Here is a 23,964-nt window from a genome sequence, read left to right as displayed (position 1 = left end):
CGGCTGCAAAAGGCACCCGGTCACTTGCCGTTCCGGAGAAACACGGCTCTCCTCCTCACCTTTCCCCTCCGCCTCTTGCATAAGCGCGCATATGCGATTCCGAAATCTGGGGAGGAGATATGCTGGGCCTGCGCTGCTGTTGATATAGGCTGTCCACTTCTAAACACTTTTATCTTCCACAGTCTGAGCTTCTTAGATTTAAATTGCATTTCAGGTTCTAAAATGAATCTGTTTTAGTTTTAATTGTTTTATACAGTGCTTTTCCCCTTAAAAAATGTTTAGAGGTACTCTTATTTTGACTCAAGAAAATCACCATTTTATATTTCAAATCGGGGAAAATAAATACAGTAAATGGACAAAAGTACAAAGATTCACAAAATGTTTAGGGGTATGCAGGGTATCCTTGTATCCCCCCTGAAAAAAAGCACTGGTTTTATATGAATGTTACATTTTAATCTATTTTATATAGCAGCCTGGAGAAACTATTATCAGGTCTAAATGGAGCAAATAGCACTTTTTATTTAAAAAATAAATAAGTAAATCGCTGGATTATGCTCAGAATTGTAGCATTGTCCTCATAATTAAAAGTACTGGGCCAAAACGTGCTTGTTTTCGTTTTGAGTGTATCAGCTATTTGCAGGGAATCCCTATGTTTCCAAGCATTCCTGTGAAATTTCAAAGTTGGAGGCACGCAAGCCGTTGCCCAAGTATTTGCTTGAAAGTAAAGTCCCACTGTGTTCAATGGAGTTTGATCCCAATGAAAGAATAGCAGATCTCCCTATTTAGGAGCAAGCTTAATTGAACTCGGAGGGAGGGATTGACTTCTGAGGAAACATAAGACTGGGCTGTAAAATACATTAACCGATGGAAACCACATGCATGGTTTCAGTTGCCTGAGGGGTTAAGTTTTCAGTCTTGGATAACCCAAGGAACGATTCTCATTATACACTGGAAGTAATGCTGCTGGTTCACAACAGAGCAAATGTTCATGTTCAACTATAGGGCAGAGGAAATGCTTCGTCAAAGGAAAATTTGGAGGGGGACAAAATAAATTTGATTTTTTGAAATTTGGTGCTTTTGCCTTGTGGTAAATGGTTAGGCTCCAGGAGGTCAGTGGACAGGATCTCATATAATGGAGCCAAGTTACTAGATGTAAATTCATTAGTTCTCTTCGTAGAATTGTAGAGTTGGAAGGGACCACAAGGGTTGTCTAGTCCAACCCCCTGCTCTTATTCACAGCATTTGCCAGAACCAGCAGACATAGTGAAGTATCTTGTATTTGACAGTATTTAATCTCTGTTGCAGTTTGGAGAAAAGACCGCAAGTTTTTCAAAATTCCCTCGTGGCTTTGAAATGTTGATCTAGCAAATGAGACAGAGGATAGTGGTGAGTTGCTTAGGGACACAACCTGGAGAGCATGGTAATTGGGGTGGAAGGAGCTTGGCAGCAAAGATGCAAAAATGTGGCCCATTGAGGTTTGCTTGTGTTTTTTAGAAGCTAACCATGCCCTATTACTTGCCCCTTTCCCCAATCTGAAGGCCTTTAGGCTGAAAAACTGTTATCATGGCTCTTGATTATCTGCTGAAGGCTGAACCATTTGCATTCATACTAATGTATGATGGTGCTGGTTTAATCCCACTTAGGGTTCCTGACAATTCCCCCCTGAACAACCTGGAATTTGGTGGCAGTATGGCATTGCCAGATTATGAAACTGAAATTTCAAAATCTCTAAATTGGCTAATATTTTGGACCTGAGGAGGGCTGCATTCACTCTGGCCACCAGAGCGCTGTGTATTTTATTTTTCCACAACTGCTCTCAAAATTAGTTAAGTCTTTGGGGGACACAGCAGGTCCCTGAACTGGGGGCTAGGCCCCCTGAACTGCTGTAGACCCTAGATATGGTCAGCATACATCAGGGCCAAAAACAGGCTTCTAGCCTTCTCGTAGCCTGTTTGGCATAGATTTGGGAATCCATACCATTTGGAGGAAGAAAAAAGACAGGAAGGAACTCCTGGTGATTTATTTGAGGCAATATACGTTTTGGAATACTCTTTCCGAGGGCAAGCTTTGAATAGAGCTGTTCACAGCAAGTGCCTAAACAAGCTCTGAAGTGCATTTGGCCAGAAATAAACCTTTCCCCATGTACCCAGAGTGCCTCTCTTTTCCTGTTGGTGTTGCTTCCCCAGTTTGGTAGCCATCTCTTCCGCTTGTGCAAGAGCCACATCTGTGGTGCCTGGCAAGGGGGTCTCCAGAGCTTGCAGGTTATATAACTGATGGCACATAGCAGAGGCCGTCTGGAAGAAACCAAGCTCTTTAATAACAAGCTAAATATGAAACAAACAAGCAGTTTATTAACTCAGCGAGTCCAAATTAAATCTAACCTAGAGCAGGATTGCCCATCACTTTAGTTCAAATTTTCATCTTATGTTGAGCAGCTGTAAGGAACCTCAGGTCTGGGGGACGAAATGCAGCTATCTAGCTCTCAGACTCTCCTGAATCCACATCCTCTCCCAAGCGATGCCGCTCACCTGCTTGCTCCATGCAAGTGCTTCTGGCTGGCTGGAAACTGTCCTGTGATAACACCTCAGCTGCCTAAGTGGTGTGTGGGTGGGTGTAGAATCCTCAGATTTGTGTGTCTGGAATGTAGCTTATTGTATAAAGTTAAGGGTCCCATCCATTGTGCCTCTGGTCGCATCTGCTATTTACACCCCAGGCTGTATAAAAGGTTTCCACAACAACGAGGATCCAGCTGATGAACAGCATGCCAGGGAGCTTTAAGACGGATATACGCTATAGAAGTAGGAAGCAGATTCTGTTTTTTTAGTGGAAAGACAAGTTCACTAGATTTTTTTTGTACACAATACAGCCAGTATTATTTTTGGTCAAAGAAATTATGCTCTCAGCATTTTGCTGAACTGACTGGCAATGCGATGCAGCTGTCCCTTTGTTGAGGCAAGTGTTAATATCTCATTGCTTGCATGAGTAATTACTCTGAAGTGTGTTCAAGAAATCAAAGCTGACATTTGCAAGCATGGAAGAAAATGTTTCAAGCTACTGGAGCGTTCAGAATGTTGACGTGTGTAAAGGGGTGCTTTTTAATAACAGAGTGAATCCTTGTCCCACAAAAACAGGAACTATCTGTTATGTAATAAATAAAGAGAAGCAGCACATCCATTCTGGTGGTTACCCTCCACTTTTTATCATGCCTAAAGCATTTTCTTGACCTAAATGATGCTGAGAATTCAAAGCAGCAAGCCTATTTCTGGAATGCAAGGAAATAAACACAAGAAATTTCCGTGTTCAGAATACTGGTGTTTCTTTTTTTATTTAAGAAGAGAATAAAGCATTTTTAAATATATTAATTTTAAGTATACTACACTTAAACTGGGATGCTGGTTTGCACATTAACGGTGTTCAAAACCAAGAATGATTGCAATGGCCCCCTCCCTCCCCAAATACTGATGCAACAAACAGATGACTTGAGAACAAACATCCGTTCAAAAGTCCCTTAGTAGAAAGATAGTAAAGGAAAGTTAATCAAAACATCAGCAGCCATGATGGCAGCCACACAGAGCAAGGTAAATGCTCTTGAGAAAACCAACTTCCTTTGTTATTTTACCCCCCAGACAACTTGATTTTTCAACTGTAAGGCATGAAGGTTTGTCATCATGGTTACCAGAGTGGTAGCCACAATCATGTCTATGGCTCCTAATACTTCAAAAGCTGGGCCACATCAAGGGTACAAAAGAAGTTTTGGCATTAAGTAGTAGAGGAAGAATCTTTCCAGAAAGAAGAGCCCCTGGGCAGGCTTGCTCAAAAATACTTTCACACATTACAAAAGTGACTTCAATTGGCTGAACACAAGGACCCCCATGGCAAGAATCTAGCAAACACATAACGAGATGACAGTCTGATGGCAGAGGAGTAGAAATCTCACTCTGTTAACCATTGACTTTCCACACATTTGCCTTCTTACCCTGTATTTACTTAGTTCACAAAATCCGCTTCAGGTCAAAACCAGGTCTACCAACATGAAATGTAAAAGCATGGCAAGAAGCAGAAATGTTGGCAGCCAACTGCAAGGAGCCACGGTCCTCAAGTCACTTGGCTCGGGCCTGTTAATACTGACCACTGCAAAGCGTGCGATTTGAGAATCGCAGTGCTGAAAAGTGAGAGGACATGAAGGAATAAGCTGGAAATAATGAAAAGGCAGACTCATTTACACTAGCATGATTTCAAAGAAACATCACAGACTTTGGGTCTTATTCAGGTACAACTAAACAAGAAACTGGTCCAAAATTTCTTCAAGTATAATACTGCTTGGTAAGTTAATAATCATTGCTACTATTGTCCCCTCACAAGTGAGAACTCTGGCATGTGTACCCTAAACTTAGTGAAATATAATACTGCTTATTTTCATATATGCATGTGACCCTAACCATCACTTATTAGCATGTGACTAAAGAATCCCAATTCTGTATTTCTGTGAAATGGATACTGACTATTCCTGAGACTGAAGAGGCCTTTTGTGTGTAAATGTGTGGTATATGTAAGCGAGGTTGAATGTATAAATGGAGTAGAGACAGCCTTTGGAAAAGGCAGCTTGGCAACGGAAGCGTTAACTAACAAGTGACGGTGTGGAATAGTGTGATAAACAACATTATTAGTGATGACAACTGAACTTGGGTGTTTTGCTGAATTTACTCCTACTTAACATGAGTCATCACTATTCAGTTTTTGCAAGCCTATGCAAATCATGTCTTAGGAGCCAGCCACAAAAGACAATTAGGAAAAACCACTTGAACGGCAAGGCATGGGAAACGCAACACCCAAATGAAGACAAGGGTGTCTCTCCAAGCCAGTAATAGCACTTCTTGTTTGGCTTCTTGGAAAGCCCAGGTTAAATGAGCGAAGTGATGACAACTAACTTCCTAAAATAAAAATACTGGAGGAAGTGTAAACCTAATCTCACTCTGTCCTATCTTATATGAGTGGAACAACTAGGTATGCTTGATGAAGACATAACAGCAATCTTTTTTCAAGTTTTTCCAGTTGCAATGAGCTTGCATTGTAAAAATTGAAAAACCTGACCAATAAGAGGATGGCTTAAACAGGAAGAACATGCTCCCCTTACGGAAAGAGAGAAGTCCAGTAAAAAGTCTTGCCGATGCATCTGTGGGTTCTTCATGGGAAGAAGAAGGGGGAAAGGAAACTGAAGAAAAAGAGTGCGTGTATGGAAGCTGCCTCTGGAAACTGATGTTTTAAATTATTACGTTTTGAGTATTCCAGGGCATTGTAATAAATCCAAGCTTGTCGCTGTGTTGCTTGAAGGAAAGCAAATCCAACTGGTCGCGGGAGAAGGTGAGACTGTGGCTAGTTCGTTTAATTTCCTGTTTGTGGTTTCTGGCTGCTGCAGTGATGCGAAGGGTTTCCTTGGAAAATCTTGGGTACCAACTACAACTATGACATAGAGCTTTTTGCAGCACATCCAGGGACTCAGGCAGCTTGGAGCACTGACTTCGAAGAATTTGAGGTGGGCTCTTCCCACTCCTGAAACACTCCAAGAGGTTCCCTTTTTGTGCAAGAAGACATCAACATGAGAAGCTCCTAGGACTTGGGAGGCAGGAGGCTGTACAATGCTCCCTGGTGCCAAAGTGAAGAGCTCGATGCTGAATTTGCTTGTGGCAAACGCAGTGACGCCAAAGCAGCGGGATTCACTTTGTGGCCTTCTTTTTCACCTTGGTGGCGTTGATGTCTGCTTTTGTCTTCTGGATTCGGGAGAAGATCTCTTTGAACAGGGCTTTGTACTCTGGCTGGCTCTGCTCTAGCCGCTTGTCTACAGCCTCCACGTGTTTGCTAAGGCTCTTCTCCATTGTCTTGAGCTCGTCCAGCTCATAACCCTCTCCCCGGAAGTCTCTAAAGGAGCTGTCGCGAGAGATAGGGCGGGAGGTTTGGACACCGGCATGGCGCACGCTGTCTTTGTGCTGCCGGCACTTGCTGAGGAGCTCCTCATACTTTTCCAGTAGGGCATGGTACTGCTCATCCACCTCCCTCAGGATTGACATCCCCCTCTTGCGTACATTATTGGCATGCAGTGTGTAGTTGCCTTCATGGCGGCTCACGGCATCCTTGGTCACAATGGCATTCAGGGCCGTGTCGCTACAGCTTTTCCGTACAGGGTGGTTTGGGGAGGCTGTCATGGACGATTCATGGTTTCTACCTCCATCTTCCTCAGTTAGGTCAATATAGTCAGCTTCTGGGGCATTGTTCAGTGGCTCCAGAAGTGCTTCTGACAGGTTGTCCTCTCTACTGAGGAGATATTTCTTGACTTGCTTCATCTGCTGGAGTTCCAGTAACTCTCCTTCCAGCTCTTTAATGCGCAGCTTGCAGTTCTCCATCTCACACACCCTCTGCTCAAGATCTGAGTACTCCTGGATGACGGACGTGTACTCTCTCTCCACCCTCTCCTTCCGCTGTTTCTCCTGGTTGACTTGGGACCTGAGGGAATTCACCATTGCTTGCAGCCGCTCATTCTCTCGTTCCAAGGGCATCTGACTGAACTCCATTGAAGAGCTATGAATCTGGAACGCATCTTCATATCTGATATCCAAAAAACAAAAACAAAAAAGCCATTAGCAAACTAATCATTATAGATTCCTAGGTGGGTACCATAAGTCCAGCAAAGGTTAACAGAGAAGTTACCTCCGTACACAACAGAATCCTATGTATCACACCCCAAATGGCAACATATAGGTGAACCCTTATTGAGATGTGCTATTTTAATATGTGCCAGGAGTAATTCTTCCACGGGGGAACAGACTTGCTGTCTGGACTCTGCTTATCTTTCCTGAGTTTCATACTGAACCCTAGTCACCAACCAAGTACGGTTCTGCTTAACTGACCTAAAGAAAACCTTTGCACTGTTCTTTTCAAAGGACTTTATAAGCATACTATACACTCATTATTGTTCTTATAGTGACACCTCTATGAATGGTGTTCTTAAGAGCAATATCAGCAAAAAAAGGGCCCCAGCTGTAGAACTGCAGGCAAGACAATGAAGGGAGGGAGGAAAAGGGAAGAAGGGATGAGTGTGAGCAAATGAAAGCTACATGTACTTAAGATTAGTTTCCTAAGGAAGAAGACAGACAATCTATAGGCTTCAAGGGAATAATGGATTTTAAGGCGAATTTTGATGATGAATAAAAAACAAACATGTTGTGCTCTGTTTATTATAAGCACTGCAACATTTACAGGAAAGAGTGAGTTGATTCCTGCACTGAAGGGGGTGGGATGCGGTGCCTGCCGTCTTATGGTTCTATTCTATGCCAGACACAGTTTTGGGATCCTGTTTTGATTTTCCAGGTATTTGCCCGAAGCACTAAACAAACTTATTTGACAAGAGGCTGTAGAAAGAAAGAAAAATATCCATGGGTTAAGGCAGCTCATCTCTGAAAGTTTGTCTCCAGGTCTCTAAAGAGCTAGCTAGTTCTGAAGCCAGCTGTCCAGAGTGAGAGGGAGGATGGTTATAAATATGATCCCAGTGGGATAACATCTCCCTGAGTCATTTTATAATATGGAAAACAAACACTGGCTTATCTCTGTCAGCATATATAATTCTCTCCCCCCATTAAGATGCCTGAATCATTAGCTGAAACAGATGGAAGTGGGGTGGGGTGGGAGGAGCCATACCATCTCCTCCCCCCACCCCATGACCCATTCCATTCTAGGTTGGAACTGGTGGCTGGGAGAGGTACTGAAAATTCTTCTTAGTGGCCCAGAGGGAATGTGACCTACATAAACCCAAATGCAGGTTTTATTAAGGCAACACACAGAGCCCTACAGCACTTTGGGTAAAGTACCACAGGGGTATTGTGGGGAAACATAGGCACTGAACAGATTTTGCCTAGGGTTAGCTTATGGCCTAATAGCATATTCCTTTCATCACAGCAGCAGAAATTCTGCTTGCTGGTTTTCAGCAGATTGTGTTTGCAATGCAGCATGCTGCTGGTTTAGACGGCTCCCGCTAGAACAAGCAAACACACCAAAGCAGGGGTTGGCAAGGTTTACCTTGCCTGGGCTGGTTCACTCCAGCGGAGATCCCTTCATGGGCCGGATCAGGCCTGCCCACAATTTCTGGTGCCATGAAAGCGAGCCCCTGCACCGCACCGGTTTAGCGCAGCGCACGGGGACTTGCCAAGCAGGCAGCTCGGTTTGGGGGGGGCTCAAGGGCCGGTTAAATGACCCCCGTGGGCTGCTTGTAGCCCATGGGCCTTAGGTTGCCAATCCCTGCACCAAAGGAATGTCTTCAGAAGGTCAGGGAAGAATTGCAGTTGGAGTGGGTGATAAATGAGCTCTCTGACTATCAGGCTTCTTTTGGGGAGGAGCATGCATTGGGAACTTTTGTTACTCTAGTACAGGGGTGGAATTGCAGGTGGAAGAGCTGTCAGGTATGGGAGAAGCTGAGACGGTGCCCCTGCAACTCACATGGAGACTATGTCAATGAACTTGCTGGCAGGCCAAAGGGTTGAGTAGACTGCAGAACTGGTTTTCTCTGAGCTTAGCGCTGGAAAGGAACATCTGAAAATGAGGTCAGTCTACTTCTAAAGTGCAGAGCCCCTTGTTTTCAGGCAAATATTTATGAATCTTCATTGACAGGGGTACCATTTAGGGGGGGTACGAGTGCACAGTATCTTGCACACTGTTTTTTTAAGTGACATGCGTACCCAGAATGACTGGAAAGCTCACGTGTTCTCCACAGTGAGGTACTAAAAAGGTAAAGGTACCCCTGCCCGTACGGGCCAGTCGTGTCCAACTCTAGGATTGTGCACGCATCTCACTTAAGAGGCTGGGGGCCAGCGCTGTCCGAAGACACTTCCGGGTCACGTGGCCAGCGTGACAAAGCTGCTCTGGCGAGCCGGTACTAGTGCCGCACACGGAAACACCGTTTACCTTCCCGCTATAAAGCGGTACCTATTTATCTACTTGCACTTAGGGGTGCTTTCGAACTGCTAGGTGGGCAGGAGCTGGGACCGAAAGACGGGAGCTCACCCCACCGCGGGGATTCGAACCGCCGACCATCCGATCAGCAAGCCCTAGGCGCTGAGGTTTTACCCACAACGCCACCTGCGTCCCTAGTGAGGTACTATTGGTATACAATTAAATTACCTATATACTAGATATGCATAGCAAGGGCACACAGTCCTTAGCTTCAAAAAAAGGGGTGGGAATTAACTGTCCTGTTGTGATAACACTATTAAAGTTATCATTCTGAGCACAAAATAATCACAGAAGATGTTCTGATAATAAGCTGCTTCTTTTTCTTCCTTCCTTCCTTCCTTCCTTATCCAAGAATGGGGATTCTGACATTACTGAATATTCTCCTCTTTTATTAAAACCTGTTCTCTCTCCAATCTGGAATTCATAATGCTATTCTACATATGAATTTGCTCAAACTGTGTACCAGGCAGCAATAGAGGGAGATGGAAATGAGACTGGTATGCGGGCCAAAAACTGATATCTGCATTTTACACCCCCCCCCTTTGGTTTTAGGATATATATATTTTTTAGAGGATCTGAAACCGCTTAACTGGCAAAAAAGCAAGTTTTATTATTATTTTAATGCACTTTGTAAATGTTTGTTCTCCCTCCACCCACCAGCCCAGTCTATTCTATAAAATTAAAGTTTCCTCCATCTGTTTTCTGCCATTAGCAATGCCCATGGGTCCCTGAATGAAAAATATTGCTGCAGCCTTGGAATGTTCCATACTGCCCGAGACAGCTTTCCCCTGCAAAGGAATGGCTGTCCTAACTCTGTTCTCCCTTGTCTGCCTGCAAAGCACCGCCCCTCCAGCTGCAGATTACCTGGGACTAGAGCATAGCTCCTTGAGGCAAGGGAATGTATGGATGGTTCGGCGCCTCTCTCTCTTCTCCCGGCGGATGCGTAGCTGATCTAGACTCTGCAGCTCTTCCACCTGCTTTTGTAGGTCATCGACTTGGTTCTGCAGCCCCTCAATGGTTTCTGTTAGGCTGTTACATGAAGCCAGAGTTGATGGGAAAGAAAAAGAGAAGAGAACGCTAGCTTGTTTTTAGACTGAGATACAGACACAGGGCAGTATCCAATTACAGAGTTATACTAGTGCAATGATTTTTAGCTGCGCAATGTTAACTTCTGTGCCCTCAGCACTCCCAACATGCCTCCTAAAGGGAGAGGAGAGGGCAGGAAAGTTAAATGCACAACTAAAAGCCATTGCACAAGCATAACTGGTTAGTTGGATGGCATCCTAACTATAATGGTAGGTAAGCAGGAAACTAGCCAAGCTACGTGCTTACATGCCCCATCACCTCTGGCCAATGATTGGCAGAGCCACACATCTGCAATGAAAGATCACAGAGACACACTCGAAAGCTAGATCTCTCTGTCCTGCAAATCCTTCCCTGGAAGTCTGTTATAGTGAGACTATAGCCACCATGTTTTCTGAGCTAAGCTATTCTGCATTATTCAAAGTAGCGGCCTTCAGCACCGTCACCAAGCCACACCTCTTTGCTCTACAAATGGTTTTGCCTGGCTGGGCTGTACCTCAAACTCTAATGCCTCTCGCTTTTCTGAACAGAGGATAAAGGGGTGTGTCAATATTGTACTAGGCTACTGTGCAAAGGTAAAATTTGCATCTGCTGCTCCATTTACTTTTGCCTATAATAACTCCCACCAGCGGCATGTGGTACTCGGGCTGAAAAAGGGTTCTCCACCTCCACTTGGAAGCATTAAACAGACAGAAAAACCACCGTATTCTAAGATATGGAGAACTTAGAGGAGCCCAGTGCAAAGGGCAAATTCTCATATTTGCTTACATGTAGGATCAATCAACCTACCTGTCCACTGGCCATCACTGGGTAGCTGACAAACCCAATTCTTATTTAAAAATTCATTCTCCCAGTGAAGAGGAAGAAGAAAGTTTTCCCTATTTGGGAGCAGATCTTGCATTCCATCACCATCTCAGTTGTTCCCTGGCATGAACAGGGCCATGAAACTACAAAATGTCACAATGGCTGTGTTCTTATAACCCTCACTTTTGAATGAACAATGCCACCTCAGTTTTGAATGTTTTCCCCCACAATTACCAGGCAACCTCTACCTTTAGACGTGAAAGGACCCACCAGATGAAGCATTACCATTGTATCTTCTGCTGGGATGTCTTACTCTCCAGCACAAGCTTCTGATTGGCCAGTTCCAAGTCACGCGCTGTCACATCCAGCTGCTCGTAAACCTTGGCATGCTGTTCATTCATATGCCGTAACATTTCCAGCTGTTTGGTCAAATACTGGAAAGAAAAAAGGTTTAAAAGCCCATAAGAAAAAAAAAACATTAGGGACATAATACCAAAAAACAATTCAGTAGGTCTAAAGCATTTAGTTAAAAGACTGGATGAATCACTTAAAATGCCTTTTGATTGACTAAAAGGCTGCCCCTAATTGGGCAACATGGGCGGGCCCAAATTTACTATTTAAAAACAACAACAAGGTAAGCTACTGCTAAGCATATCTTAATACTTTGAAAAATGAAAATAGAAAAAGTCAATGGAAAACAGATGCATTTTATCAAAAGGGGACAAAGCCATTTAGGCTGCAATCCTCACCCCCCTTACCTGGCAGTAAGCCACACTAAATTCAGTTCAATAGGACTTACTTCTGAGCAGGCAGGGTTAGGTCTGCACCGTTAACCCCATTTCAGGGACTTTGTTGGAAACTAATCCAGGGACTCAACAAAGCTCAAAGTGACCCTGACTAAAGCTGCTGCCCAGAATGTAAACATATGGGTTAAGGGTGGGAGGGCTTCCCAGGAATGTAAAGCAATGTCTTTTTGAGCTGTGGGCCTTAATCCACCTCTTTTCTACCCTCTTCCATATGTGTTTTTCATCCCTCCCCCTAATAGCACATCTCTGAGGCTGCAGCTCATCCTGGCTTGCGCTGTGGCAGTGAAAATACCAAACAAGCAGCTGTCTACTTTTTCACAGCCATGCTCCGCCTGAAGCAGGAAAACGGGTTATTTGGCTTATGTGTGTGCCTGTGCTTCACCGGTACCTCTATCTCTTGCACTTGCTCCTCATTGGTTGTGTACATCTGTTGCAGAGAATCCTCCAGTTCTTTGTTGCGCTCCAGCAGTGTTTTCCCCAGTTCGGCTGCTAAGTGCAAGTCTGAAAAGTAAAACGAAACAGAACGCGCTGTGAGGGCCTCTTCACCAAGCTCTTTGGAACCAGGCATGTGTGAGTAAGTGATAGGGCTGATTCAATCTCTTAAAAATATTTTTAACCCATCTTCCCAAATCTCAAGGCAGCTAACGGGAAAAAAACCTCAACAACTACACATAAATCTACAAAAAAGGAGCTTTCAGACACCTCAAATTAATGTATTAATAAAACAACAGAAGCAAGTACAGCAGTTCAGGTGCCATGAATAATGCATTTTAACTGCACAGATTCCTTCTGTAGTTTTGGATCATAAGAGCCATGTTTTGCTAATTTCTTATGGAGACAAAGGAGAAAATACGGAGTCAGCGTGTCAGTGTCCAGGAAGTTATAGTCTGACCCCCAAGATGAGTTTCTGACCCTCCTCTGGCAGAGAAGCCCCCAGCCAAATCAGAGGGGGAGGTCACATCAATCCCCAGCACTCAACTGTGCTGGTATCAGAAGGCCCAATCCGAAGCAGATGGTCAACAGTGGAGTGCATGCCTGAGAACCCAATTTTACTGCATAACCGAAGAGCTCCCTGAGAGTAATGGTCCTTCTAAAGTGAGTGGGCTCTTAGTGCAAACAACTGCATCTTAGGCTGGGTATGGTCTGGGTTGTATCAACCTTCGTTGAAATCTGTTGCTTGAATGATATATGTCATTCAACTGCCTATGTCTGAGCCTGATGTCTTTGCCCTGCTATGTACAAGATTTCCTCAGTTGTTGATTCCTGTTTTTGGACACCACCCTGGTTTATTTTTTGACTTGGGTCCAACCTTGTTATTGTGTATGGCCCTAAGCCTGCAGCAGATGGTACTGAGAAACCTGCCCTGTCTAACTCACAGACCATTATCTAACCTGGTCCAAGCAGGACAGTGTACAAACTATGTGTGGTGTGAAGTAAATGGTTAGAAAGACGTTTTTCTCCCCCTCTCAATATATAGTGGTACCTCGGGTTACAGACGCTTCAGGTTACAGACTCCACTAACCCAGAAATAGTACCTCAGGTTAAGAACTTTGCTTCAGGATGAGAACAGAAATCATGTGGTGGTGGCGCGGCGGCAGCGGGAGGCCCCATTCGCTAAAGTGGTACCTCATGTTAAGAACAGTTTCAGGTTAAGAACGGACCTCCAGAATAAATTAAGTTCTTAACCCGAGGTGCCACTGTACTAGAAGCCAGGGTGATCTAATGAAGCTGATCTTTGGGAGATTCAGTACAGACAAAAGCAAGCACTTTTTCATACATTGCATTGTTACAACCATGGAATCTGCTCCCCCAAGTGACAGTGATGGCCACCCAATGGACCCTTGCTATGTTCTACCTCAGCTGTGCAAGACAGTATGCTTCTGAATATCAACAGCTGGGGATCACTAGGAGGGGAAGGGTTCTTGTGCTCAGGCTGTGATTTTGGGCTTCCCACAGGCATCTGGTGGGCTGAAATGAGAAGAAGACCCTGATCTAGATGGGCTTTCAATCTGATCCAGCAGGGCTGTTTATAAGTTCCATGAAGGTAGTGCAGATACTGCTATTTTTCATGCAAAAGTCAAGCTGGAATCTCTCTCTTCCAAGAAGCGGAGTGGCGTCCACTTTTCACTGACCCAGATTAGACATACGGGGGAATCTAACGTTTTTGAGCATCACTGCAGAACTGGATACTGCCCCCCTCCTATGTGGACTCCCCCCCCCCAAGGAGGAGATACTTTATTGCACTGCTGCTTTTATTTATTTATGATTCTTAATTATCATTTTCAGCAGCTCAGCTGTTGGGCAAATTGTCCTGATTATCTCACCCTAGTGTGGCACAGGAGGGGGGCCTTGCCGCTGCTGAGGTGCTAATTATCTTTTTAGCGTTTTATTTTATGATTTGTTGGTTTCTCCGAGAGCCTCTGCTTGAAGAGCAGCATATAAAACCCCATAATAATGGTTATATTTATCATTGTTATCATTACCGCCATCATCAATGACAACGGCAGCAGAAGCAGCAGACATATGCTTGCCAAAGTTAGTCTGGTTGCAAAGACTCTACAGAAGGCTATGAGGCTGATCAACGAGGGCGTTCCTGTGCCTTTGGGCAAGTGAAATATAGCCCCTGCTTCTTGCAGCGGATGCTGTTTCTCCTCTAAAATTAAGGCACTTTGGAGAAGGCCCTGATGCACAGAGTGACACTGCTGCATATGAAGAGGTGGTCTTTGAAGGCATGGCTGCCCAAGAAGAAGAAGAAGAAAAGAAGGAGTTTGGATTTGATATCCCGCTTTATCACTACCCTAAGGAGTCTCAAAGCAGCTAACAATCTCCTTTCCCTTCTGTGAGGTGAGTGGGGCTGAGAGACTTCAGAGCAGTGTGACTAGCCCAAGGTCACCCAGCAGCTGCATCTGGAGGAGCGAGGAAGCGAACCCGGTTCACCAGATTACAAGTCTACCACTCTTAACCACTACACCACACTGGCTCTCCTTAGGTGCCCTAGGCACCTTTGATTCAGCCTTGAAACACACTAGCAACTAAAGCAATTGTCTTTGGTCTCATCCGGGAGGACTCTTTCTTAAGTTCTCGCAGACTGATAAGATTCTACTCTCTCAGCTTTTCCAAGCCAATGTTGAATAAATTCATTTAGGTCTAGTCTGCACTACCAGTGGAGAATTGGTTTATAGTCCTTTTTAAGGACTGAGTAACCCTCTGCATTTCATCCATCTCCAGCTCCTGACAAGAGTCCCGCTCAGCCTGGAGGCACAAAGCCATCTCTTCCCACCAGACTCTTCACAGCTGCCTCTGCCACTGTCTGTCTGATCTGATCCTCTATTTGTCGATGAACGTGTGAGAAGACTTGGGAGTGTTGGTGGCTGCTGCCTGGGGGACAAGCTGCCATAGACTCCTTCGTGTGTCAGGAAGAGTCAGCTGCACCTGCCTGTTTAAGGAGAGGCTGTCTCTCTGGGGCAGCGCAGCCGTAGGATAAATTGTCCTAATTATCCCACACTGCTGGGAAGCCAAAGGGGGCAGTGCTGCCACAGAGGTGCTAATTGAATCACTGCCTTTCCTCCTGGTTCCCCTGGACTTTAATGAGTAATGCTTCTGGGGAGCTATTGTTCTGAACTGGTTGCTATAGCAGAAGCAGGAGGCCAGACACCCACCCACACAAATACACACCTTCCTCTGCTGTCCTCCCTATTCCCTGCACATGTAGATGTCAGGCTTCAGATAGGAATTAACAGGTCTGGAATCCAAATGCCTTTCTGGTAAATCAGCAGTTTTTGGAATTGCACCCTGCACCTCAGCTCACTTTGGGCAAAGGTTGTACAGAGGGCAGGCCAGTTACACACCGCCAAAAAAAAGAAAGAAGAGGAAATGCATAAGTCTAAGGGAAAGTTGGAAGATGACACTGATTTGCTCAAAAGTTGCATATGCTGATTAATGACAGAGAGATGCACATTTAGAAAGATGCACTATCATATCATAGTAGCAATAGGTTTGACCTGTATGGTTTCACAGTCTGCTGTGAAAAGAAAGAACAGCGGGAGTCTTGATCTTTCAACCAGTCTTGGACTGGTGAAAGGTAAAGGGACCCCTGACCATTAGGTCCAGTCATGACCGACTCTGGCGTTGCGGCGCTCATCTCACTTTATTGGCCGAGGGAGCCAGCCTTTGTCTGCAGACAGCTTCCGGGTCATGTGGCCAGCATGACTAAGCTGCTTCTGGCGAACCAGAGCAGCGCACGGAAACGCCGTTTACCTTCCCGCTGGAGCGGTACCTATTTATCTACTTGCACTTTGTGCTTTCGAACTGCTAGGTTGGCAGGAGCAGGGACCGAGCAACGGGAGCTCACCCTGTCGTAGGGATTCGAACTGCCGACCTTCTGATCGGCAAGTCCTAGGCTCTGTGGTATAACCCACAGCGCCACCCGCGTCCCTTACTGCGTCTTGGACTGGACAGCCCTTCAAATGGAGGGCTACCCTCTGTAAAGGCACACAAGGCAATATTATTTGTATAATTAAGCCCACTGGGCCTATTGATTGTGGGATTTGAATATGCTAGAATGGAGGGAAATAACTAAATCTGGGTGCATGTGTCCTGTGCTGCATTTGCAACAGTATGGAAATATAGAATTGTTAATTAGTAATCAGATTCGGCTTTTCCTAATTGTCCTTCCCTGCTTAAAACCTGACAAGAAGTACGAGAGAAGCACCAAATTACACCCAGAGGCTGGCCAAGGGCTTTAGATGTATTCCTAAGCTCCTTGTTATATATGTTGATTATTCCTCGTGAACCCAATTTCCGGCTCTGAACACTATACCCCAGGGTGAACTCTGAGAAGTGACAAGCTCTTAATTTTAATAATCATAACGATGCGGAATGACCCGGTCTGGCAGCTGCACTCCCTGAATGGGTCTGATTAAGAGCGGATTGCATTTACGGGTAGAGAGATTTTTATAGGAGCCACCTCCAGGTTTCAAAATGCCCCCAAGAGATTGGAAGCGTGACAAAGAGGGGTTAGTACTGGAAGAGGAAAATAATATGTTCCAGCTTATGTCAAAAGGGAAATGTCATATTCATTAGCTCCTTGGGCTGTGACTGATGTACTCTTCTTCTTCTACGTCATCTTTTTTTAATTATTATTTGGAAGCTGATAGACCCAGAAACATTTGTGCTGCCTTACTCCAGGTAACAAAGAGCAGAGTTCTCCCTGCATATCCAAGGATTACGTCAGCCTTGTCCCACCATATGGCTTCCAATTTAATTTGCTGGGGTTGAGTTAAGTGGATTAGGAAAGCCCGGGATCCAGCATCATGGTTTTAAAAACTAGTAATTTTTTTGCAGGAGCTGTAAAAGGTATAAGAGAAAAAAAGCGTAGGAAAATTATTATTCTTTTCTGCGACGGAGGACATCTTCGTCGGGAGGCAATGAGGTTTTTCAGTTTAAAGTAACATCTTAAAGAACTGCTGCTTTCAACAATCACATTTGCTTCTACACAACTAGGAACTCTGCACCCACGGACACCAGCAACAGCATGTGAGGAATTAAAAGTGTATGAGCTGTGTCCTGGACAGGGTGGAGACCGAGGGGTAGTGAGGTTATGGCAATGTGGGTACACCAGCAGCAGCTGCCCTGCCCCATTCAGCAGCAATGCCAGTAGTTAGGAGGGTGGCTCCACGCCACTGCCCTATTGTGCCAGGCACTCCTACTTGAAGGTATGAATCCTCTTACTCCCATCAGCCCCAGCCAGCATGGCCAGTGATCAGGGCTGATAGGAGTTGTAGTCCAGTAACATCAGGAGGCGCAGGTGGTGCTGTGGTCTAAACCACAGAGCCTAGGGCTTGCCGATAGGAAGGTCAGCAGTTTGAATCCCCGCGATGGGGTGAGCTCCCATTGTTCAGTCCCAGCTCCTGCCCACCTAGCAGTTCGAAAGCACACCAAGTGCAAGTAGATAAATAGGAACCGCTCTGGCAGGAAGGTAAACGGCGTTTCCGTGCACTGCTCTGGTTCGCCAGAAACGGATGCTGGCCACATGACCCGGAAGCTGTCTGCAGACAAACGCCGGCTCCCTCGGCCTACAGAGCGAGATGAGCACGCAACCCCAGAGTCATCCGCAACTGGACCTAACGGTCAGGGGTACCTTTTCTTATAAGAATTTTAAGGTCTTTACCTTTTAACATCAGGAGGGAGACATATTCCCCCCCCTCTGATTTCTACTTAAAAGGGATGAACACTCCTTCCCTGCACAACTTCCCATAAAAAATGTTTTTTTAAAAAAAAGCCCTTTCATTTATCATCCATGGCAAACTTTTGCTTCATTTTTGCCAACTTGCAAAAAGCACAATTAGTTACTTAATCAGCTAAACATTTCATTTCCAACACAAGGTACGGTATACTCGTAATCATGAATAACAGGAAAGATTTTATATATTTTTAATTCATTTGTACTCTAAACAGTGGTGTTTTATGTGTGAACTACAGCCTAAGTTAAACGTAATGCATTTCTTATTTTTAAGGTGGTAAAAGAGCCAAGGCTTCATAGGTAAGTCAGCAATGCATATATTTCCCTTTCCTCTCAATGTTTTCCTCTCATGTTTCAAAATGCATGTGTATACAGTTCCATCCCTTCTCAATGCACTGCGCTGAGCCTTCAATTAAGCATAATTTACTATTCATCCAAGTGGGAAAACTACCAGCTTTGGGAAATGCCATATTCTTAAACCAGCGTCAAACTATGGCTTTAAGTCATGACATAGTAAACAGTTTTCTGGTTCAGATAAAATGGAAAATTATAGTTAACTGAAGACTTCCTGGCTCATCACTGTACACCAAGAAAAACAGAGGGAAGGAAGGGGACAGAGCTCGCAGCCCCAAGACTTATGCTTATTTCTGCTTAAGCCTAGATACAATTGTCCAAACTGGGCCTGTCACACAGCACCATCAGAACTGATATGGCATATTTTGTTTTCAGCTATTTTACTTCAAGCATTTATACACAGGTTTAACGCTTTAATCTCTAACCAGTGTACCATAAGGTTAAAATGCTACAATAAAGATTAAACTAACTAACTACAAAATCGGAAAAGTTACTTAAAAGGCCTGCTGAAACAAAAGAAGTTCAACAAGGAGGAGGGTGGCTTGTCCGATCTGAGCCAGGTTCATAATACTGAATGCATGTGGTAGATACGAACCACACATGCAAGTTATGGGGGACCATTAATTCAGCTACCAAGCAGGTAACATGCTTAATTAATAGTGCAATCCTACTCATATTTACCCAGAAGTATGTCCAACTAAATCCAGTGGGATTTAGGAGGCTGCAATCCTAAGTCCATCTACGAAGAGGGTCACCTTACTACAGGGTCACCTTGGGAAAATCACTGCAATTTTTCTGTAAAATCAAAAGTATTAGCACTTCTACACAAACATACAGGCAGATTTGGAATAAATATGTTAAATATTATTCAAGATGTCTTGAAGGAGGAGTTCTAGCAGCTGTCTTTTGTCAGAGCAGTTAAGACAAATTATGTCGAGAGCAACAAGAAGGGCAGATAGCCTTGCAGTTAAGAAAACACAAAGCCGGAAGCAAGCCAGAAAGTCACTGTAGAATGAAATAACACCAGCTCAGGAACCATGTTGCCATGGTGACAGAGATTGCTCTGGGTGACCCAACACATTTGTCACAATCAGATCAGCTCTAGGGCAACTTAAAAAATATATATTAATTGTTCCTTCACAAAAAATGCAACACAAGGAAAGAATTAACCAATCCTATCGTTGTCCCTTCTGTTCCTTATCCCACCAAGGAAAGGGCTGATTAGATCCTTGTTTAATTCATCCATTAATCAAACTCTATATTGAATTAAGGTTTAATTCAAATAAATCCTTCTATATCTCTCAGGACTAATCTCAGGAATAGATAGATAGATATAGATAGATGATAGATAGAGATATTGGCTCGAGCATTCTCCAATCATAGGCCAAAATTTTGCTATAAAATAATCTATTTTGACCCCAGATTTAGTTTGTCCATCTTTAGAATATCCCCTATAATTTATAAATCTAATCTGTCTCTTTTAATGGTTTAGATGATTTTCATCATTAAACTGTGAGCATCTAGCTTATTTTATAAAGCCGGGTAGTTATCTTTTGATTTACATATCCCAACCAGTATAGCTAGTGACTGTAATTCCAACCACTGTACTTTCTGTGAAGGACACATATCCAGAATTATTATTATTTATTAATTTATGAATCACCTTTACATGTGTCACCAGGCGATTTCCATGCTTACCATAAGACAAGCTAAACATCGTTTTAAAAACAGTACAAAAAACAACTGAACAGTGGTTTAAAATCAATTCAAAATGATCGCCTTAGGCAGAGACCTTTTCATCCAGCTGGAAATGCTCACTGAATTGCTAGCCAAGGCCACCAGAAATTCAAGTGAGTAACTAAGAACACCAGGATATTCCAAGCATCTCCATCTTTATAAAGTGTTTAAGGCTCTCAGATAATGTACCAAAATGCCACAACTTTGAAACAGTTCTCCTTTGAACTACCACCAAGGATGTAAGCTTGTCCATATCTCTTGTTCCAGAAGAAATTCAGCTTTTCAAACATACCATGTTATTAGCACTCGAATCTTACTGAGATGTTACAAATGATTCTAATGCCATCTTTCAAAAATAGTTCCATTTCACTATTTTTTCGAGTAACCTTTTCAATTTTTTCCCCCACCTATAACTGTGGTTTGTTCAAAACACAATTGGTTATATTCAGAGGTTTTCAGTTGCCTTTAGGGATGAGGGAAGAATCCACATAACTTGGATTCAATTTGGTCTCAGCAAATCATGACTCAGTTTGGGCTGTGGGTCTGTTTCAGAAAGCAAGCTCCTTTGGATTCCTGTATGATACAATCTGGGGGCTGCCTCAGTTCTTCTTTTTGTCCTTTAAACTTGTAAAAATGGTTAATCTGGGGCTTATTGCCACCACACACTTCAGAGCACCACACACTTCAGCACAACAGAGCAAGTCCCCCTCATTGTTGTAATCCTTCAACTATTAGGACTGTGATGAGTTCATAATTTTGGACTTATGCATCATTTCCACAGAGAGACCTTGAAATACAATACCCTTCATGCTTTCAACTTCATGCTTTAACAGTCGCTGCTCTTTCTTAATAGTTTTCTTGTCGTGAAAATGCAGAAACATAACAATGTCAAAAGAGGCCCGTAGAGACTGCTCTGCTCCCCGTCGCGTGTTCCATTGCTAAAGCTTTTTTAATGCAGGTGGTAAGAAATAAAATCATTATTTTCAACTCCTTTTTTGAAGCCTCCAAAGTGAAGACAGTACAAATGTCTGCATCTTCCATGAAAATATTGCTCACCTTATCTACTAATGCTTGTTGCTTTGTTTAGCCTTTTGAGTCTGTCTTCTCTCCTTGATCTGAGACAACTTATGTGATCAGTAGATGTTTCCAAGACTCTTGCTGTTCAGATCTCAATTGCTTTCTTAAGTGTGCTTAAGGAGGCCACGACACATTATCTGATATCATCTCCTATGTCCTGAGAGGGCTTACTTTGGGCATTTTTGACGTCTCAGGTAATACTGGTCTCCAAAGCCACATTTTGTTTGCAGGTCTTTCAAGCCAAAGAAGGCAGATTTAATGGTTTATCCCTGGCCTTTAACTTCTTGTGTTTCAACCTCCAGAGATTTTAAAGCTTTTTAAAATTTATACAGCTTTAGGAAGCTTTTTACGGCATGCTTTTTAGGAACCTCATGACCTTCATTCATCATTCCTCTGCTCCACGGCAACTTGACGAGGACTCTAGGTTAGGCAACTAGCCTTTAAGGTGCCACAAGCCTCTCTGTAGTTTTTGCTGCAGGTTTTAACATGTCTACTCCTCTGGAAATGTAACACTCATAACTCCAGACTAAGCTAACCACAGTTGAGATTGCTAGCCTTTCTTTACAACTGAACGAATTGTGGAATTCATAACCATCAGTGTAAAATGATGAAGGTCTACACAACACACTTTAATCGCCAGCTGTCCATTTAATCCACCTCTGTGTAGATATTATATTATATTACATATATACATACACAAACACTAGATATATTATACATACTAAAATACAATTTTTCAAGCATTTGACAAGAGCTTTGAACAACTCAATGGCAAATAAAGAAACCATGTTAGTATTGTGGTACTAAAAGGCCAGCTTAAGTAGAATTAAGAAGTGGAATTTGTCCTTGTTGTTATTTCAACTGGCTAAGGAGGGGCTTTGCCAGTCCGAACGATATCCCATGACAAAAAGTCTCCACACATTCAAAAAAAGCATTTTGCTTTGCACACCTGAGTCAAGTGTGGTACAACAAGGGAACATTTTACTGCTTGATTTTGCTGAACATTTAAATTGTCCCTAAGATTCATTTGGTGACAGCAGCCACGAAATTAAAAAACGCCTGCTTCTTGGGAGAAAAGCAATGACAAACCTAGACAGCATCTTAAAAAGTAGAGACATCACTATGCCAACAAAGATCCGTATAGTAAAAGCTATGGTTTTCCCAGTTGTGATGTATGGAAGTGAGAGCTGGACCATAAAGAAGGCCGAAGAATTGATGTTTTTGAATTATGGTGCTGGAGGAGACTCTTGAGAGTCCCATGGACTGCAAGAAGATCAAACCTCTCCATTCTTCAGGAAATCAGCCCTGAGTGCTCACTGGAAGGACAATCGTGAAGCTGAGGCTCCAATACTTTGGCCACCTCAGGAGAAGAGAAGACTCCCTGGAAAAGACCCTGATGCTGGGAAAGATGGAGGGCACAAGGAGAAGGGGACGGCAGAGGACGAGATGGCTGGATAGTGTTCGTGAAGCTACCAGCATGAGTTTGACTGCGGGAGGCAGTGGAAGACAGAAGTGCCTGGCGTGCTCTGGTCCATGGGGTCACGAAGAGTCGGACACGACTAAACGACTAAACAATAACAACAAGATTAATTTTGGAAAACAGAGCATCAGTTCAGGAATCAAGAACGCAGTGGCAGCCGGTGCCTCCCAAAGTGAAGTTGTTACAAATACAACCACTGAGTCTTGCATGTTAAAGATAAGAGGCAGAGCTTGACCAGTTGGCAGCCCCCCCCCATCATAAAAACACAAGGGCAATGCTTATCCACACATGATATCAAGACCCCAGAAATGAAAGGCAATCCAGACGACAACTGTGCTACGAACAGTAAGCAGAAAAAACATACACGAAGAGCAGATAGATGCCTCAAGAAAATGAGCCATGCTACTGAGTTGAATGAAGTCACACATGGTATGATCGAGGAAATAAGGAGGCAGAAGTCTTTCTATAAAAAAAATTACCCATTTTACAGATGTGGAAGCTGAGAAGTTACAATGCACAGGCTATTTTTTTCCTCTCTCTCTGAGCTGAAAACACTAAGCAATTCATTGAAGCACCCCATTTGCCTACTGCAACACAATACCCATTTCATAGAAGGCAAACCAATGAGGCAAAGAGACAAGCAAGAGCCTGGTCCTCCAAACACCAGGCCACTTGTCTGAGGGCACTTTTTTTTTTTTTTGGCTGCAACAACAATACCTATTTCTCAGAAAGCTAACCAGTTGATTTCTCAGATAATCTATAGATAAACCCTCCCTTAATGTATCTAAGCCCATAACTAGACCCCCCCCCAAATCAGTTTCTCTTTAGTTAAACCACAAAGCACTCCTCTCCTCTCATCAGCCTCCCCATAAAGAAAAGTATCATTAAAAAAATCTCCTCTCGCCAATGCAGCCACTTAAAAGTATGTGGATAGCAAAGTACATAGTTGCATGAAGGAAAAGAACCTGCTGTTCAATCAGCAGCCACTCATTAGTGTCTGGAGAACCTGCTTGTCTCTATCATGGGCCACACCACCTTTCAGCCCTCTGTAGCAGCAGGTAAGCATAAAGCCTAGGAATCATTTTCACAGACTCTTCCTTTGTTCTTAGTGCAACAATATGTAAATCATGTCAATCTACTCTCAAATAGGTTCCTGACCAACTACATCAGAATCAAAATGGAGAGCGGCTCAGTCTGATTTGTAACTTCTGCTTCCCACAAGTCAACACCATGATACTTTAATCCGGTTTAAATCTCTTTAAGTTTATGGGCCTGTGTTCCCTGGGAAAGAACTCTTCTGCAAGACGTGCAAAGGGCACCATCCAGACCGCGCTCCTTGAGCATTTTTACTGCCCCAGGATATTCTAAGATGCCCGGTCTTCTTC

At 43.7% G+C, this 23,964-nt stretch overlaps 1 protein-coding gene across 4 annotated transcripts in view; it reads right to left on the bottom strand.

Moving 5' to 3' along the window:
* Nucleotides 1-3,291: 3,291 nt before the first annotated feature.
* The window catches only part of CDR2L (cerebellar degeneration related protein 2 like), a 31,241-nt gene continuing 10,568 nt past the window's right edge, over nucleotides 3,292-23,964 (bottom strand). For 3 of the 4 annotated variants that reach the window (XM_083487225.1, XM_083487224.1, XM_083487226.1), the window contains 4 exons: nucleotides 12,079-12,191; nucleotides 11,170-11,318; nucleotides 9,862-10,026; nucleotides 3,292-6,600 (listed from right to left, as the gene is read on the bottom strand). In XM_083487225.1, coding sequence (XP_083343351.1) covers nucleotides 5,715-6,600; nucleotides 9,862-10,026; nucleotides 11,170-11,318; nucleotides 12,079-12,191 — 1,313 coding nt within the window. In that variant the 3' untranslated portion in view covers nucleotides 3,292-5,714. Of the gene's footprint in view, nucleotides 6,601-9,861; nucleotides 10,027-11,169; nucleotides 11,319-12,078; nucleotides 12,192-18,966; nucleotides 19,045-23,964 lie in introns of those variants that run through there. The other variant, XM_083487227.1, reaches the window with a different exon arrangement.

The sequence above is a fragment of the Podarcis liolepis genome, assembly GCF_965112155.1.
Source record: "Podarcis liolepis genome assembly, chromosome: 2".
Taxonomy (NCBI): domain Eukaryota; kingdom Metazoa; phylum Chordata; class Lepidosauria; order Squamata; family Lacertidae; genus Podarcis; species Podarcis liolepis.
Note: the sequence above shows the minus strand (reverse complement) of the source record. Positions and strands in the feature narration are given on the sequence as shown.